Source organism: Herpailurus yagouaroundi, unplaced genomic scaffold (assembly GCF_014898765.1).
Source record: "Herpailurus yagouaroundi ecotype Mexico unplaced genomic scaffold, PumYag 29, whole genome shotgun sequence".
In the NCBI taxonomy this organism is placed as follows: domain Eukaryota; kingdom Metazoa; phylum Chordata; class Mammalia; order Carnivora; family Felidae; genus Herpailurus; species Herpailurus yagouaroundi.
Window position 1 is genome coordinate 93,168,190 of NW_024412377.1, and position 20,134 is coordinate 93,188,323.

General features: G+C 36.9%; 1 protein-coding gene across 2 annotated transcripts in view; it reads right to left on the reverse strand.

Annotated features, from left to right (window-relative positions):
• VCAN (versican) overlaps positions 1–20,134 on the reverse strand; it is a 111,479-nt gene that overhangs the window by 83,972 nt on the left and 7,373 nt on the right. For both annotated transcript variants that reach the window (XM_040449341.1, XM_040449348.1), the window contains exons 2-5: positions 15,090–15,165; positions 9,990–10,367; positions 6,405–6,579; positions 6,192–6,319 (exon numbers count right to left, since the gene is read on the reverse strand). In XM_040449341.1, coding sequence (XP_040305275.1) covers positions 6,192–6,319; positions 6,405–6,579; positions 9,990–10,367; positions 15,090–15,159 — 751 coding nt within the window. In that variant the 5' untranslated portion in view covers positions 15,160–15,165. The remainder of the gene's footprint in view (positions 1–6,191; positions 6,320–6,404; positions 6,580–9,989; positions 10,368–15,089; positions 15,166–20,134) is intronic.

Here is a 20,134-nt window from a genome sequence, read left to right on the forward strand (position 1 = left end):
CGGCTCAGTCAGTTAAGCATCTGACTTTGGCTCAGGTCATGATCTCACGGTTCATGGGTTCTAGCACCAAGTTTGGCTCTGTGCAGACAGCTCAGAGCCCGGAGCCTGCTTTGGACTCTGTGTTTCCCTCTCTCTCTGCCCCTCCCCTGCTTACGCGTGCACTCTCTCTCTCAAAAAAATGTAAAAAACGAAGAAGAAAAAGCAGGTAAGTTTTCAGGTACAGGGAAGAGTGGAAGAGCAGAGTGTCAGAAAGCTCATGTTCTCTGAGAGGGTCAAAGCAGACCTATGGGTAGCAGCAAGCACAGGATCTTCAGAGGGCCTGTGCACACACCATGTTGGAAAGAGGGAAATAAGTTTGGATTGGTTGTTCTCCAGCCAGGTTGGAGGGCTTCATAGATCATGCAGAGTTTATACTTGAGGAGGAAGATGACAGAAAATTCACTACATGATGCTGAGTAGAAGACTAACATAGGAAGAACATGGCCATGGTGTGTGAGTACTTTGATGGTCATCAAACAGGCCCCTCGAAGATCTGCTAAAGGCATAGGGATTATTTTTGAGAACCAATTAGATACAGGAATAATTTCACAAACTAGAAATAGGAGTATGGAATTCAGAAGAAAATTCAGGCCTAAACGTGCAAAACTAGAAACTAACATCTTCATTTTCACTTGTTATTTTGGTGTACTTTTGTGCCTCATTCATCCTACAAGGAATGTTTTATCTACAATAGAACAAATGTGAAATTAAATTAATGAGGAAATTGTAGCAATGAAAATTTGGGAACTAACTAGAATAATGCTAAAGCCTAGAGAGGCGTGAAGTTATTCAAGGGGGAAGTGCAAAGCACGGCGAGTCGAGTGAGCACTTCTGGTTTGGAGGTTAATTCAAGAATTCATACATTTATTCAACTCTGTCTATGGAGTCCCTACTATGTGCCAAGGACATAGTGGGGATATACATGGTTCCTTTCCTCCCAGAAGTCACAGTCTTACAGGAGAGAGAGAGTCATAAGCAAACATTGTGGGGGTGGAGGTGCTTATAGTCATACACTCAAGGTTTAGAGATATAAGGGTGATCAAGGTCAACTAGGACTTAGGAAGCAGATATGAGATTAAGGAGAGAGTCCATAAAAATGAAAGAGAACGTGAAATGTGAAAGACACATCAAAGTGCTGGGAACCTTGTGTGGAAGCCAGGAAATCAGAATGGTAGGGTAATAGTTATTTCAGGTAAAATAATAGCCAAATGGTAGGATTACAAAGAAAACATAGGCCATAGAAGGACAGGATGTAAGTCCCCAAGCAAGAAGATCATAGGTCAATAATTTGTTGAATGTATGGTTGAGACTGGAAGCATTGACTCAACTGCAAGGAAATTAAGTGGGGTCAACCTTGAAAATGAAAGCAGTTTGACCTCACCTACAACCCTATGATTTATCTGCCAGGAAAATTAAACACCTCTATAAAAGGAAAATTTTCTTACAAGGACCTGCTACCATAAAGAAATCAAATAAACAGTCGATCTATTAATTTTATTAAAAAGCAAGCAAAGATTCCTTAAGTGGTTGAGTGGGGTTTTTAGATGAAATATTTACATTGTACTCCATTGTTTCCAACATTATCTTATCTAACTTATTTAGGAATTATTTTTTGCTATGATACAAATATTCCCTATCAAACTGCCAATCTTCAGCACAGAAATGCATTAATTCACAAAGCACTTTCAGAATTATTTAAATCTCCCACTAGCAAAGTAGACGTGTTTATGCGCCCATGACCTTCTGTGGGGAATCATATACCAGATTAATTCCTGAACACTGTGACTTAAGAAGCTAAAGTTCTAATCAGAGAATACTTGTTGTAAACAATTTAAGAGGAATAACACAGGAATTCTTTTTGCCACTGTACTAATTTTAATTCTTCACTAATGTTCAAGCAACTTATCATGTTCAAAAGGACGACATGAAAGTCACCCTTCTTCATAAAGTGACCCATTTCCAGTTATTTTCTATATACCTCAAAGTACCATGGCTCTGACTTTGACAGAGCATTGCACTCAGAACATCTTAGGAAAATTCTAGTTTTAAGAAACTTCCAGAGAAGAAATTTTACAGTCTGTGAGGATTATTTCGTATTTAGCAGTATTCATTGTCAGAAAAAATGTCCTTATAGTGAACCTAATTCACAGAGTTGCAAACTTTTTATTTTTTTATGTTAGAAAAAGAGCACATGAGCAGGAAAGAGTACATGAGCAGGGGAGAGTGGCGGGGCAGGGAGGAGAGAGAGAGAGAGAAAGAGAGAATGTTAAGCAGTGTCTAAGGTCAGGGTGGAGCCCAACATGGGGCTTGATCCTACTACCCTGGGATCATGAATCGAGCCACAATCAAGAATCAGATGTTCAACCTCCTGAGCCACTCAGGTGCCTCTAAAGTTGCCATTTTAAAGTCATTTCTTCTTTTGATGAATTCAGTGGAAATAAAGAACATTTTGTATATCCATAAGCTATTATTTCTTGAGCACTTACTTTGTGACACACACTGTGATAAAAGATTTACACACTAACTCACTTCATCTTCATACCATGATTAAAAGGTAAGTATTCTCATGGTCTCCATTTCAGAGAATAAACTGAAACAGAGGTGAAATCTTGTTCAGGATCTCACAACTAGTAAGTGATAGAGCTGGGATGAAGTGGAGGTCCTTCCCGTTCCTTTTTTTTTTTTAATCTTTATTTATTTTTAAAAGAGAGAGAGACAGAGTGCAAATGGGGGAGGAACAGAAAGAGAGGGAGACACAGTATCCAAAGCAGGCTCCAGGTTCTGAACTGTCAGCACAGAGTCTGACGAGGGGCTCAAACCCATGAACTGTGAGTGCATGACCTGAGCCTAAGTCGTACACTTAACCGACTGAGCCACCCAGGTGCACCCCTGTTCTTTTATTACGAGGACCTTAACTACCTCCCAAGACTGCTCTCTCAGAATTCTAGATAACTAATCATTTACTTGATTTTCTGAACTGTATAATCATCTCAACTGTATTCTAAAGCCTCTCAAAATTTTCCAAACCTACATTTCCAGGAAACACAAATTAAACTTCCTAATAAGGAACCCTCTCAATGTTTCCAAATCTATTTCACCAGGAAACACAGATTAAACTTCCTAATAGATTGTTTTGTGGATCTTAATTTCTAGGTTTCCTACTTTAGAATCTTAATTGCATTAATTTCTTAGTAACAGTGTTCTGTTATTGAATCATGGCTAATAAGCCAACACAGTGTCTAGACCATTTCCAAGAACACATCTAATACTGGAATCCTTGCTCATGGATATAGCTAATATAATTGCTATTTTATATTTACTAGGTTTTTTTTAAAAAATAGAATTGAATATTATGTTCATATGTATAAGTGTGCTACTATCATCTTAGAGTAAGACCCAGAATAGTTTCTTCTCCCCCAAATAAGCCGGATTGAATAGAGTATAATTATTTGAATTTTTTAAGACACACATACATCAGAATGAATGTGAATTACAAAACAAGAAGAAAAAAAGAGGATTGAAAATCCATCAACTAAATATCTCTCGCTTTAAATGACTAAATTAACACAAAATTAATTATCTTTTTAAACTACACTTCATTTTATACTCAATTGACTTTTTCATTAGACCATCTGGAACAATTTGGCTTCTGATCTAAAGCTCCTGCACCTTAGTTCACAACTGGATGTATGTTCCATCACATGCATTCTGAATACATCAATATCTCTAATTTTTACTCCCTCTCGCACATATACTTTGCTGTCAAAAATACAATAAAATATAGGTAGTAATTATGATACCCATGAATACAATAATAAATTTCTCTTATGAGGAATTTTGGCTCACCTTCAAATAATCTCTTATCAATGTGGCAATTGAAACATCAGATGTAACTTTAAAGTCAGCTTTCTACACGAATTTTTATCAATTCAAAGTTTAGCCAATGGTCTTTACTTCAAAGAAAGGCATACACTTCAGTAAAAGAAGGAGAGGGGGCGCCCGGGTGGCTCAGTCGGTTGAGGGTCCGACTTCAGCTCAGGTCATGATCTCACAGCTTGTGAGTTCAAGCCCTGCGTCGGGCTCTATGCTGACAGCTCGGAGCCTGGAGCCTGCTTCAGATTCTGTGCCTCCCTCTCTCTCTGCCCCAACCCATTCAAATTCTGTCTCTGTCTCTCTCAAAAATAAATAAACATTAAAAAAAATTAAAAAAAAAAAGGAGAGAGACCTTTACAAGAGTGATCTTGTGATCTTCCTCATACATCCTCACTCACAAAAGCCCTCTTTAACCTCCCCCTGCACACCAGTCCAATTTCAGGGCAAGAAGGAAAGTATCAGTGTGTAAAGATTTGCTAATTATTCCAAGGGACAACAAACAAGGAAGAAAAAATTTCTAGAACAATGTCACTGTAAAGATGCTGAATATCCTCCAGAACTGTCAAATTTCTTCTATAAAACAAATAAAAGCTTTATTACTCTGCAGACAGAAATTTCAGCCAGTGCTTAAATTAGTATTTATACTGATTCTTTTGTCTTTCTCTTTCAACTTTGTGTACTAAAACAAAAACATTCAAATTCCATACATACACACACACACACACACACATCCATATTTTGTAATCAAAAGACAGATACTGTATGTATCTGTATGTATGTAATCAAAAGACAGATACATATACTCATATGTGGATCCTGAGAAACTTAACAGAAGACCATGGGGGAGTGGAATGGAAAAAAAAAAAGTTAGAGATGGAGGGAGCCAAATCATGAGAGACTCTTAAAAACAGAATAAACGGAGGGTTGATGGGGGTGGGAGGGAGAGGAAAGTGGGTGATGGGCAGTGAGGAGGGCACCTGTTGGGATGAGCAATGGGTGTTGTATGGAAACCAATTTGACAATAAATTATATTTAATATAAAAAATTCAGTATATATATATATATATATATATATATATATATATATATATAGCATATATATCCATAAAATCCAACCTGTGAGATATATGTATCTCATACGTTGGATTTTGTAGATGTTTTCCCTTTGTCCCTATACAAAAATGGAAATTGTTCAAATCCAAAGTTCTAATTTAGAAAATACATTTACCATTCTTAAATGGTAGTTATAATAAGAATGGTAAGATGCTAGAAAACCACACTTAAGCAGCCTTCTGGTAAGTTGGCCTTCTTATTCAAGTTTAGTCAGGGCATTAGGAAAATATAAGCTACTTAGTTTCTAGTTTTCAGTCTCTGAGCTTGTTTATTCAACTCACAGAAACACAGAATCATAGAATTTTAATGTTGGAAGGGACCAGGGAAACGATCTAGTCTAACCTCTTTATTCTACACATAAGAAAGCTGAGATTCTTCTTTTCACATGCACCCATCCAAAATTAAAAGTACAACCCAATTCAATATTTAATTCACAGAAACTTCTATTCCATGTGTCTTACAGTAAAACTGCCTTGTGCCCCTCTTGTGATTTTGCCACTACTGAACTCACACTGGCTTTTAAGAACCCCTGACTCATGCCTAGTGAGAAATGATAGTGCCATAATCAATCAGACTCAAAACATCTTTGAAGTAAGGTCTATATCTTATCTGGTTTCATATCCCTAATGACTAACAGAGTACCTATCATACAGTAGGTGGTTTTTTTAATGTGTTGATTGCTTGAATGAATGTATGATTGCTCTGAATATTAGTGTAGCAAAGTTACCACAAGAAGACATAAAACATGAGAATCCCTCCTGGGCTAGTTTACACTATTTAGTTGAGCTCTGGGTGTTTATCAGCACTTGGATTCATAGTGGTTTGTCATCACAGCATTTTACCTGAAGTTCTCACAAGAATAGGTACCACCCTTACAGCTTTCTATTCTTAAGGCTCTAAAAGTGTATTGGAAACAGTCCAATAGCAGCATGCCTGAAAGAAAACCTGCCATTAACTGAAGAAATGTCTAACCTGCATAACCATTTGGACACTCCTCCTTCTCTTTCCACTTTAAGCTTATTTTACCACAATCATACGGTCATTTAAACTAAATGCTGCTGTTTGGAATCCAAACAAGCATGAAAATTTGCTCTATTCCTACGTGCTCCCAGTCTTTCTTCAATTTCCTTAGTTCCAATGAAGTTTTAGAAATTCAAACATCGTACCATCTAGCTGGTCCACGTAGCAGTATACGTCGTAAGTTTCATGAGGCGAACGGAATCCATAGGTCCTGACTCCTTCCTTCCCCATCATATCTCCGTAACAGCCTTCCCGGGGAGCCCGGATGGGATATCTGGGGAAATAAAAGACTAGTAAGAAGTACTTTATTCTTACTCTCAAATTAATGAATTACAGCTTGTGGCCCCCAGACCTCTCACCTGACGGTCTGATCAGACAGCCAACCTGCATCACACTGTTCAAATCCATCTTCATAGGCGGCATGGAGCTGCTCTGGGGTTGCTATGACTGCCCCAATATCCACACAAGCCTTCTGTGCAGTCTCAAAATTCAGAGTATACCTGCTTGTCGCCGCTCTGTAGTGAAACACAACGCCTGCAAAGAGAGCCACAAGCAATTACTGACATGTTCAAATATCCCACCATAATTTGCAAAGTTTCTCACTGATGTAATACATCAAATTAATTGCTCCCATGGTAATAACACCATGGTGATACTTTATTTTCATTTTATGTGGCATTACATAAAGTTATGGTGATGTGAGGAGCCCCAGAAATGCCGTTCACCCAGGTGTCCCATTGTGCTCCATTAGAAAGTTTCTTAACCAGGAATTTTCTATTCTCATGTCAACAATCTAAGAAAAAGATTTAGGCCACTAAAATTCCAAGGGGTGGACAGCTTCTCCAATTACAGGTGGTATTCACATTATCATGGGAACACTGGACAACTAAACAGAGTAGGTCCTGCAGGAGATACAAAGAGTTAAGGGGGCCATGAGGTCAACTTGCCCTATTTTACCCAGGCCCAACTGAATAGAAGCGCATGGAACATTAACTAACCCCGCTTCCTCCAAACATAAAACATTGAGATATTTACTTCCAGAAACAATGTACTAAGAAGAAAAAGACAATGGACTATGTATGAGCGAGAAGACTTGTTCCAATTACTAATTTGTTCCTTAATCATATACTGAGTTAATCTCCACCCCCCACAATAAAGTGTACCTAACATTGCTTATGTTACCTGATATGAAAGTCAAATTAGGCAAAAGTTTTAAAAATGTTGTATAGGCTACTAACTCCCACCCACTGCTTATCATATTCACCATCTGACTAGCATAACTGAGGGTTTCCACTAAGACAAATAAAATGTACGATTTTTATCCCAAAGAAGGCTTGAAGTAAAGTTACCCAGATTCCCCTGAGTTGAAGCCAGGCATCTTGGTACTTGCCTCCAACTCCACTTTGCTGTATGTTAGGAGTTGCATAGTCTAGTGGTTCTAGAGCTGTTCTCCAGGGCTCAAGGAATTGTCAGAGGGCTGAGGGAAGAGTAACTGGGTGGGGATGAGGGTGGGGGTAGGAGTGAGGTTTTGGTCTTCTCCTCTTACTTCAACAAGAGCATCTCCATCTTTAATTGCACTAAATGTGGTGACTCGTTTCTGTAAGACTGCAAAGTGAATCAAAGTAAGGGGCCTGGGAAGTCACTAGAAAATAAAAGTTGGGGCAACTGGGTCTTATGGATGAGATTTTATTAGGGGTCAAATTGCCTAAGACCACTTTTTTTGTTATGCAGAATGAACTTTGGTTTCCAAGATATCTTCCACTGTCTTTTTATTCCTAGTAATTCCCTTGGGTTGACAACAGTCTATGTCCCACAGTCTGACTTCTAGTTATAAGACTGTCTTCCATATGCCCATCCTTAAAATGTCTCCTTCTTGCAAGACAGGTTATGTGCCAATAAAGTAAATACAGGGGAACAGACTAGCCATGTCATAGATGAGCACATCTGATAAGTGTCAACACAAAAAGACCTGCACAGGCACCGAGTAGATGCAATGACAACTAACATTCATTTTCCCATTTCTGACAGTGCAATGAAAAATTCATCAAATGCCTTTCCAAAAATTTGTACCTTTATAGAAATACTCTAAAATCGCCAGGAAGTGTGTATCATACTATCTGGTAAGTATGAGATAGTTTATAGTGATCGCTAAGGCTTAAGCAAGAATTTGAATGGTTTTAAATTAGTCTTATGTCGATCAAAGCTTCCAACAGTCCTCTTGATAATTAAAAATCTTCCATGTGCACCGAAGACTGTAAGGGGGCACAAAGGGGCCTCCAAGAGCAGGGCAGGGAATATCAGTTGGTATAAGTATCTGCAGTTGTTGGGATAATTTGAAGACCTCATGGGGCTAAGGAGATTAAGTGGAGGATTTTCATTGTTTCGCAGGGGCAAGGGGAAAATCCATCGCTAATTCTTTAATGGTGAAATTAGTAAGAAGTTGTTAAATTCCTTTAGAGATTTTAAAAATATATATAAATTTATACATAGTGTGCATATACCACTACTATATATTTATAATTTATTAATAATCTATTTATATAAGATATAAATATAATACACAAACACACACTCAGATTAAAAAAAATATCAGTACAGCAAAACAATCCTAGGCTAACTAAAATAAATAATAAAAAGGTCAAAAGACTGAAGAGCCCAGGATATTTAGTGGACGCCTGCACAACGTAAAAATAGATTGACAGGAGACAGTAACAGAATCTGAACATAAAAGAATGTACAGTAAATTAATTCTCTGCATCTGAAATTCAAAGTATTTCCTTTTGGCTACAGAAGAAAGTTTTAATAAAACCCTCTGTATATATTTCTGAAAGGTAAAAATTTTATAGGAAAATGGAGGGATGGAAGAAAAATCTGTTCTATCATGTCTGGGTATTAGAATCTTGCTTAATAACTTGCCAAAATATTCTGTTTCCAAGAGCTATGGTATTATGTGTGTACCCAATTAAAGCAATTTTTCTTTGCTTTGTCTCCTAACTTAAATTCAAATGACATACAAACCACCACTGAAAGAGGGCTAAAATGAAAATGCCTCATTGCAAGCCTTAATGTATAACAGTTAGTGTATTGACCTTTAAAACAAAAAATTCACCGAGTTTTATTTTGATCCAATGCAAATGTTTCTTAGGTCCTGGCCTTTCTAAGGCACTGTGACATGTACCATGATATTTATTAAATGCCCTATTTCATCAATGTAAGTTAAGGTAGAATTTATATTTTTTAAAAAGAAACTCAAAGATTTTTTTTTTAATTTTTTTCAACGTTTTTATTTATTTTTGGGACAGAGAGAGACAGAGCATGAACGGGGGAGGGGCAGAGAGAGAGGGAGACACAGAATCGGAAACAGGTTCCAGGCTCCGAGTCATCAGCCCAGAGCCTGACGCGGGGCTCGAACTCACGGACCGCGAGATCGTGACCTGGCTGAAGTCGGACGCTTAACCGACTGCGCCACCCAGGCGCCCCAGAAACTCAAAGATTTTAATAATTATGCTAGGACAGTGAGAAAAAGGAGAAAAGGTGTGTGTGTGTGTGTGTGTGTGTGCACGCGTGTGTGTGCACATGTGTGTGTGCATACACACATGTCGTAAAAATTAAAATGTAGATCAGCCTTTGTAGTCTTAAAAAGTAATCACAGACAGGTAGGTCAAAGTAAGGAAATAATTAGTTCTTGAACTATTTATCATGTCTTGAGCTATTCATTAATTCCATTATACTGCACTTTCCTGAATCAGTGAAGGTGCTGTGCAAAATGTCACCTTCCTTGACCCTTAAAGAAATAACAGTTCATTTTTTGGTGAAAGGCATGAACTGTTGAAATGACTGATGCTTCTTCCACTTGTCCAAACTCCGAACACCATTTACTTCAAGTACTGCCTCACAACACTTCTGAACCAGGTATCATGTCTTACAGATTTGGGAATCCTTACCGTCCACCGCCAATGATACTGTGTCTTGTGTGTCTTCAATCCCGTACATGACATCGCAGCGGTAGAGGCCCGCGTCACTTGCGCGCAATTTGACCATGGTGAGCGAGGCATCCCCGACGACCTCGGAATGTGTAGGCACAGACACTCTCCCCTTATAGCCCTGACCAATCTTGATATTCCCATTTTGGGCTACAAGAACAGTAGTCTCCTTCAAATCTTTTCCACTCTTGTCCAATTCAATCTTAGACCATTTGATTCTGAGAAATTCGCTAGAGGTATTGTAACTGGGTGGTAACGTAGGCATGGTTGAAAAATGACAAGGGAGATTGACTTTTCCAGAGAGGGAGCCCTTAACAGGTGGGCTTTTTTCCAGTTTGACTAGGGAAAATAGAAAATACAAAATTAACAGTCCTAAAAAACTCAACCAAGTATATTAAATAAGTGAGTGGCTAAGAAACCCTTACAAGTGGTTTGGTTACTTTTTCAATAGGTGAGATAATTAGAATGAGTTTATATACGAAGGCTAGTATAGAGTTTTAACAATGTTTCACAACAAAGATATGACTTAAAAATGCTCATCTTTATGTACTAAAAATATAGCATTCATTTTAAAGTATTTGTAACTTAGAGTTCAATATGTACAAAATAAATAATAGAGTAAGGCATGTATAGCAAGGTAAGCAATTAAGAGCAAAAGGAGACTAGAATTGGTAATGTGGGTAAAAGATTGGACCAATGTTAGGAAGAGCAATTGAAAGAAGAATTTATGTCTACCTGTCAGAAGAGGAAAATCATTTAAGATAACTGCCACATTACCTTAGAGGAAATGAAAATAAAATTCAAAGAGGAAGTGAAAATTAAAAAATATATATATTTCAGTAGACTGGAGCAGGAAGAAGTCTAACACTTGAAGGACCCTCATTTGGTTCAGCGTTTGAACCAAAGGCTTTCATCATAATAACAAATCCAGCTGCAATCACTTTGCAGTGAAACATTACCTCTTAATTATATCCTGTGTGTGGGGGTGGGGGGTAGGATTTGGTCTGTTCACCTAACCCCCACCTAAAGTATTAATCTGCAGAATGTCTTTCTGTTTAAGCCCTTAAAATTTTAAGGAGAACGAATACCTTGAGTGCAATTTAACAGTATCATATGCAAAATAAATGACATTTTATTCTTACAGGAATCCATAACCCTTTCCCACCACTTCCTCCCATTTTCCAGTCCTGACTAATTGGCTAGACAATGTGCTGGCAATAACGATAGATAGAAATTATGTTCATACACAAGCAATCCTACTTCATGAAAATATGATGAACAAGTTAAAAGTAGCCTCTAGCTGGAGTGAAATAATAATTCTTAACGAAATGATGTGTATGTAACACTTAGTGTGTTAGTAGTCAAGGTACTGGGAACATATATCTCAATACAGACATGTATCAGAAATGATATAGCTGTCAACATAGCACTGTGGATTCAGTTGGGGATAAGTCATTTTGAAAATTTCAGGAAGATATGGAGATACTATGCACTTTAAGAAAAAAATGCTCTTTATTGTTAAAGATTGAAATTTAACTTCTTAAAGGCTGGACTATAAAATCTCTCATATGATACAAATAAATCTAAAATAACCAATACAGTATTATATTTACTGTATTTATGATAGAAATCAGTCATATATTTCTAATTTATAGTGGTCATAGCTGTCATACATTTCTTTATCATCTTACTAATCTATATATAACTTGCCCCAAAACAGGATTTAAGGCACTTAACAAAATGAAATAAAAATACACTATTAACTGCACTAAGTTAGTCTTTTAAATGTTACTAAGATCATAATCACCTTTAAATACAGTATTAAGGGAATAATTCCATTCTATTAAATTCTTGGCTTATAAAATAAATTGTCTTACTTAAAGCTCACCCTCAGAGTGAAACTAGTCCAATCCCTTTACTAAGGATGCTCCACTGTGAGGAAGTGACATTTAAGATCCTAGCTGCCTGCTGACAGACCTGGGCCAGAACACAAGTCTCCTCACAACTAATCAAGGAATCTTTCAACTTTGGTACTTATTGGGTTCTTCCTCTGTCCCTAAATTAGTGTTAGTTCCTTTGCAGAGTCTACACCCACTCTATTTCCATCTCATCCTATTTCTTTAATTGTTATCTGCACGGACAGCAGTTAGCAACTTGATCTTTTAAATAAATCTATAAAGTCCACAGGGGACTCCCTACCTGATTTATAATCCCTTGATTTGGTCCCCATTAGGAAGATGATGACAACACAAAGGTTGTTTTTTTGTTTTTTTGTTTTTTGTTTTTTTTTGCCAAGAATAGGATTTCTGAGAAGGAAAGGGCTAAGTATTCTATGATCTAAAAATCTCCATTTACGGTATGTTCTAGGAAAGCTCCTTTCCTTCCTAAAGAATTATTTAGATGATTAACATTACCACAAAGTATTGGTTTTTTAATGGAAAAAAAAACAGCTTTAGCATCAACCTCAATTATGATATAAATTATGAGATTCTTTATCATCTCCTTAAAAATGAGTTTAAGATAAGTGACATCCAATTCCTTAATATTTATTACTAAACTATCATTCTTTTCACAATTTTAGATGTGTAGAGGCACATATGAGATGGAATCCAATGTATCCAATTGGAAGGTTTCTAAAACTCCAAGTATTGCTCAGTAACTGTGCTGTTATGTAAAAATATACTGGAACAAAATGATCTCAAAAGGCAAATTACCCAAGGGTTATTTATTGTTCTAGATGTTTACAGATACAAGGAAATCAAAAGCTTTGTTCAGATATAAATATATATTCATGTAGAATCTAGTCTTAACAACAGGATTAACAAAAAGCTGTGTGGTCAAGTCTTTTGTGTATAAAATCTTGAGTCTTAATGCACTGGGTCATAAGAACTAAGCTCACTAAATCTAAATATTTTAAGGAAGAAACTAAGTAGTTCAGAGAATAATGTTTACAGACTATACATGTTTTTTTTTTTTTAATGCTACCTGTAAGAACTTGTCTGAAACTGTGAACAATGCAAGTAGTAAAAAACGAAAATTAACACAAAGTTCACTGTTCCCACCACATGGTTTGTGGTCTATATGAGTAGCGTAAGGGAGAAATCTCTAAATAACGAATGATCAATTGCCTTTCATTCTCTGTCGGTAAATTCTGTGGAGAAGAATGACATAAATTCCACCTATACAATTTGATCACACACACACACACACACACACACACACACCCCTTGGCCAAATAAATGTCAGATTGAGAATATGAGAATTTATTACTCTCTAGGGTGATAAATTTCACTCTGTTGTTCATTCATTTACTCATGACTGTGCAGAACTCATTTATTAATAGTAGAGGAATATCCAAATAACTAGGTAAGCACTAGATAATCAATAAAATAGGTATTGTTAAAGCACAGAACGCTTCATGCATTAAAATAAAGCCAATAACCAGTGGACAAGGTGTTCATTAATGTTAGTTATTGACATTTTGAGTGCCTAGGAATAAACAGAGAAAAGCTTAAGATGAAAACACTTGTGTTAACTCCTAACAAGTTATTGCTGTGTATCCTACTATAAACTGGCAAATTTGTTTTATTTGGATCTTACGTTTTCAACTTTTGTGCCTCATATGAAAAAATTAAATTCTTCTGAAATTAGTCCCAACTAATTATATCTCTTAATCATGATCACAGATTTACAAAGAACTTGATTCTTGGAATAAAGTGTAATATAGTGGTTCATAGCATGGATTATGGAGCCCGCCTTCCTGGGTTCAACTCCAGGCTCTGTAACTAAACTGCTATATAATCTTCTACATTAGGTAGGCCTCCAAACCTTGTGGTAGTGCAGTTTCTTCATCTGCCAAATGGGGAGAATAGAAGCATCTGCCTCATTGGAGAGTTAAGATTCAATAAATTAACTATGTAAAATACAGAAGACCTGGCATGTAGAAATCATTCAATATTGCTAGCTATTATTACTGTTATAAAATACTGTCAAGGAGCTATATCATAAGTGCTTTTGGTTTTTTCCCCATTGTTTATGTGAGTGCTTTCTTTGCCTTAAGCAGAAAGTCTAAACTCTGTTTTAAGTGTCCCTCAAGTTTCTCCCATTGTTTTCTCCCCTTCTGTTACTACCCATCTAAACCAACTCTCTTTTCTGTATTTCCTTTTTGTGTTCTCCCTTGTTACTGGGTGCTATTGTCCTTCCCTGTCTGTGACCTTCACCTGTATTTCCTGACTACACTGAAGGAAATAGCGCTTGGGCTGTTAACAGATTGGTGGAGCCTAAACTCCGACAGCCATCTTGGTCATTCATATCTCAGTTTAAATGTTACTTTCTCAAAGAGGCCGTCCCACCTTCCCCCTACTCAGGCACTTCTTTATCATATCACTAAGCTTTATTTTCATCAATCTGAAAATACCTGGGTTATGAGTTTATTTGTTTGTTGCCTATATCATATAACTAGGAGATTAAGTTTAATGAAATAGAGAAAGAAGAAAAGAAGAGAATAGAAAAGGAAGGGAAAGAGAGAAGGAAAGGAAAGGAAAGGAAAGGAAAGGAAAGGAAAGGAAAGGAAAGGAAAGGAAAGGAAAGGAAAAGAAAGGAAAAGAAAGGAAAAGAAAGGAAAAGAAAGGAAAGGAAAAGGTAATATATGTGGAGGGTAAAATCCTGGCTGTAAGCCTGCTCTTTATCTTTTTGACTCTTCTCACACTCTAGCCTCCTGAGGGTTTGATAGTCTTTCTTTATAGGAAAGGCTTTGAGTATATTGAAGATGACAGATTTTAAAAAATATGTATATATGAGCACTTTTGCAATCTGAAAGTAATCTGGGAATTTATTGAAAACCCACTTGCTTCTTTAGCATCCTGTTCGTTGTTTCATTTCATTTAAAACCATTTATTAAATGAAAAATAATATTATTTCAGCTGAAAGTGTTCAGCACTATAAATCACTAAATAGATCAAAAACTAATTCTTTATTCTATTGACTCCATATGGCCATTCTGTGCTCTAGCACTTAAGTTTTTAATTCACTAAACACCAAAAAAACTTAAACCACACTCACCTTTATGTAGTGCATGGGTTGCTATTAAGGTAGAGCACATCCATAAGATGCTCTTTATATTGATCAACATCTTGTCCTGGAAATGAAGAAAAACACAAAGGAAATCGTAAGCATTCAGGTTTGCGGTGGGCCATAAGTCAACATGCTATTTTGTGCATTGTATATAGTAAGAGTACAAGGTACAGCTCCTCTTAGATTGTAGAAACAAGAGAGAATTCGTAATAGGAAAAGTCATCCCAACACTTTAATTATTAGTTCGACTCTCACCCAATGCAGTAGTTACCAAAATAATCCCAAAACCCAGTTTGGGAACATATAACAATATGGATGTGTGGGACAACCGCAACCCGGTGGGCTGGAGAAAGAACAATAAAGACCACAGCCGAAGTAACTAGTGGCTAGGAATGGGCACAAAGAGGGAGAGGTGACCACAATGTCTATTTAGAAACAGGAAGCTGGTCACGGATGGAGCAAAAGAAGATGGGGAACCAATAGGGAGAGATGTTGAAAGAAAAGGATTCATATCAAATGTGAGGTGGGAAAGAACATGGTGGTGGCTCATGCACATGCTATCAAAACAGGCAATAAGGACTTGAGCAGGCTTTTTAAAGCACAGACTCAATTTAGTTTCTAGGAGGCTGAACAAACAAAACAAATGTATTATAAGGAGCTGTTAATTACAAAAAGGCCAGGGCTTGCCATGAGTTTTAAAGCAGTTCCAACAGTTCTAAAGTCTGAAGGGTGAAAAAAAATAAAGAAAACACTCTGTTCTGAGAGTCAAGAAACCCTGCCCTGGCTTTGCCATTAATTTATTGTGAGGCTTTGGGGAAGACATTTAACAGCCTGGGTCTCAGAATGGTCCCTTCCAGCTTGAATTTCTATGGAGCTGTAATTATGAGGCGGCTAAGTACCGGTGTTGGGGACCATCTGGAAAGCAAAGAGCCAATCTCAAAAGAACTGCAGATTACTTGATCCCCAGGGTTCTTCCCTCCTTAGCTGCATTTAGAACGATTCTATAACAGGCACTCTTGGTTGGGTACTCAGTAGCCATTCTTCTTTCTCCTTTCCAACAATACTCTGATTCCATTCTAGTATCTATCCTCTTTTACACAGCCATACACTTTAGAGGAGCCTGGGTCAAACCCAGCCAAAGGGAATGATGCTGATTATCCTAAGTCAGTCACACTGCTCCCATTCATTTTGCCAACGATTGGTTTTGGAATGAGTACATGATACAGTTTTTAACTAATGAGATGTGAGGGGATCTCAGCAGGATAGACGGGATGCTCCTGGGAAAGGTGTATTCACCTTAAGAACAGGAAAAAAAGAAAGAGGTGGTTGCTTTTCTTCAGGGACTACTGTCACAATAGGTTACTTCTTCTCAAACTGGTGTAGCCTTCTTGTGTCCATGAGTGTCTAAGATAGCCTCTGGCGACAAAGCTGAGAAAGACTCAGGACAGCTAGGTCTTAAGCCCTCAAACATTAGGCTAGAGTAAGCTGTCTCTTTGAACTTCTTTTTAAACAAAATAAATTCCTTTATTACATAAACCCAATAAAATCGGAGATTTTTGTTACTTGTAGCTGAAGGCATCATAACACATTTGAAATAATGTCCTAAATAACTTCCTAATATCCTCCTTAGAACATATATAAATTCAATATGAGTTAGGAAACCTAGACTGAAAAGACGTAAATGCTGTAAAATCCAAGTCCAATTTGAGTTCAAGTTTAATTTCATAATTATGACAGCTACTCCTTTTTCCTTGCTATTCGTTTCCCTTTAATTGTTTTATTTTATATATTGTGAAATAAGCATTGGAACCTCTCTACAACAAAATCCTAAAGAGCATCTTTTAAACCTAATAATTATATATATATATATATATTTTTTTCCCATCTATATAGGCTATTTGACAACTCACAATGAAAAGCATACAGTTGATAATCCTTGCTACAGATGATTAATCTTGATAATTAAGTTTATTATTTATCATATAATTAATGGAATATGTAGTAGACACTATTAAACACTAACTGCAAAATTTAGTTTCTACATTTCCATAGTTCTTATAAGCTACCATAGCAAGCAGAAAGTATTCACTTGTGTTTCAATGCTATTACAGTATTTCAGAAAAAAATAAAAAGATCACTTCCACATACTCTATAGTTTAAAGCTGCAAAAGTGAAATTTTAGGTTGTATTATTAAAATCTATTATGGGGCGTCTGGGTGGCTCAGTCAGTTAAGTGTCCGACTTCAGCTCAGGTCATGATCTCGCGGTCCATGAGTTCGAGCCCCGCATCGGGCTCTGTGCTGACAGCTCAGAGCCTGGAGCCTGCTTCCGATTCTGTGTCTCCCTCTCTCTCTGACCCTCCCCCATTCACGCTCTGTCTCTCTCTGTCTCAAAAATAAATAAACTTTTAAAAAATCTATTAAAGAAAATGAATTCCATAAGTATTAACTGAATTTAAGAAACATTTTTATAAAAATAAATAATTTCCTATCATCATGAAAGAAAAAAATTGAGAACAGTTTTTTCTTTCATGATGGTAGGAAATTATTTATTCAGGAAATTATTTATTTTTTCAGGAAACTTTTATTTTATAATCATAATGTTAAAAGTCCGGTCTCCATTTTCAAACAACCCTGAATTCAAGTTCTGAATCCTCTACTAATACTCTGTGATTTGGGATAAGTGACTAGCTCTCTTATTTTCAGTAACTTCTTAATTATGAAAAGTAGTACTTAACTGTTGGAGTGAACGTGAGGATTGATAAAATAATGCATACGAAATATAGGTCAGTGATACAGTGTATTCAGTACTCAATATTTCTTTTTAAAATTATTAATTCAGGTTTTCTATAGATGTTCTCTTTCTGTGTTCCTATCACTAATAGTAAAAAGAAAAGTATTTGAACCTGTTGGATATGAAAATTATAATCTAGGTTACCATTATAGAAGCAGTGTATAACTTTATGCTTACAATAAATTGCCATATAACTTATTGCTATATGCTTTAAGTTATTACTTGTAAACTAACATGTTTTATCTCCTCTGTAGAACAGCTGTCTCTGTAGAACAGACCTAATATCACGTTCAGCTTGCTAATTACCACAATATTCCACAGTGCCAGGTTCAGAGTAGATGCTTGAGAAAGGTTTATGGGCCAAATGCATGACCAATGCCTCTATTTACCAGTTCTGAAACACACTTTGAAGAGAAGTGCCAACAATCTCTTAAGAATGTGGGCATGTCGGGTAATTAACACCTGAAATGTATTTAAACCAGTCCAGTTGAATGTGTACCATGACACAATAATATCTGATGTTTGTCAATATTTGGAGTGTCAGATCTCCTAACAAAATCAGACAAGGCGTGACCTTGACCCAGGGATGGGTCTTTTGCATCCTAATTTTCTAAGACCGATACTCCAAGTCTAACGTTTTGTGCCATCCTTCACCCTTATAAAAGTGCCCTTTTTTATGGGAGGGAGGAAAATGGTCTTTCATCTACAGAACAAATGTACTCATTGCTTGCCTTAAAATTGCCCCAAGACAAATCTAGGGAAGGAAGCCAGTGCATTAAAAACACAAGGGAGAAATCAGCCATGTTAGAAATATATTTGTATAAATAGGTTTCAATAAATTCCCAGCATTTAAAAATTGGAGTTTTCACAATAAGTCTCAGATCTCTCTTGAAAAATCAGATCAAACAATTCTAGGTGCATATTCTTGCTGGCCAATAATCAGCACTAGGCAAGGAGCAGCCTCTCACCTTGGCTTCATGAACTCAAGGTTATCACTGGCCCCACTTGGTTTCTCATGCATTTCTACTCCATGCCTGTTCCCTGTAAGCACCTGAGCTTGCAACACTTGATTTAAAGAATGGCCATTTATCTCTTTAGTAAATATCTCAGAGTGCTTTTACTGACCTTAATTGCCTTAGAACTATATTTCTGTGGCCTCTTCCTGGGACTCTATGGGCATTCATTCCATTTCTCTAATTTTCTTAAGGCTATGTCCATGTTCACAGTTGTTAAGGCACACTGTTTACCTTCTGCATTTGATGTTGCTAAATAAGAAAAACTTTTAAGACTTTTTTTTTTTTTTAGCACTTTTCCAACACCCACTTCTATTCTTTTGCTCTTCGGTGTCTGTCTTGTAAGCATAATCTGCTAGTGATAACAAGTCTATCTGCAAAGAAAGACCTGAGAGATATGAAAGCCGATGTCTATATTTAGCCTTCACTCCACTGTAGTCAATGAGAAGAGGAGAAAGTCACTGAACAATCAAGGCACAGCTGACTGAGGCTGTTTAATTGCCTGGGAGAACACAAGAGACAAGGTCAATAGGACTCCTACCATGAGACATGTCTTGCAGACAGGGTAAGAGCCATGCCCAGGATGGGCTGCCTTGAAGAAAGATAGCCAAGATGTTTAATATTCTCCCTTAATCTTGTGGAAGATCTGGTGAGCAAAGGGTGACTTAGGGACACAGACTTCTTGCCTTCTAGTCTTCAAATTAGTAAACCTAGACAACCAATTGTCCAGGACATCTCAACCACAAGGTGGATATAATGAGTACTACCTATCATATTGCTCCTGGGTGATTTCTCACAGGAGGAATCACTGTAATGCAGAGAAAAATCTCATGGTTAAATAAGAAATCTTATTTAACTCTGAACTTACTTCAGAGGAGCAATAGCCCCATGTGAATTTATCATTAACCTCCAATTGGATTCCTGAAGCTGGACTTAACTAAGCTTTTTCATGTCATTGCCCCTTAGTGGTGCTCTTTTCTCTGCCTAACTCCTTCCTCATTACTCTAAAACACTGCACTCTCTGTTCCCTTTCCCATGCTCTATTTTCACCAAAGCACATAGATGATGAGCCTTATGAGGAGCCTTTACAGTGTTTCCAAATTTTTGTATTAAACAATGCTGCAAAGGTTGTCCTTGTCCATTCATCTTGGGTGACATTTGTACCAATATCTATATGACAATATCTAGAATAAAAATTGCTGGGTCAAAGAGTATATGCAGTTTTAA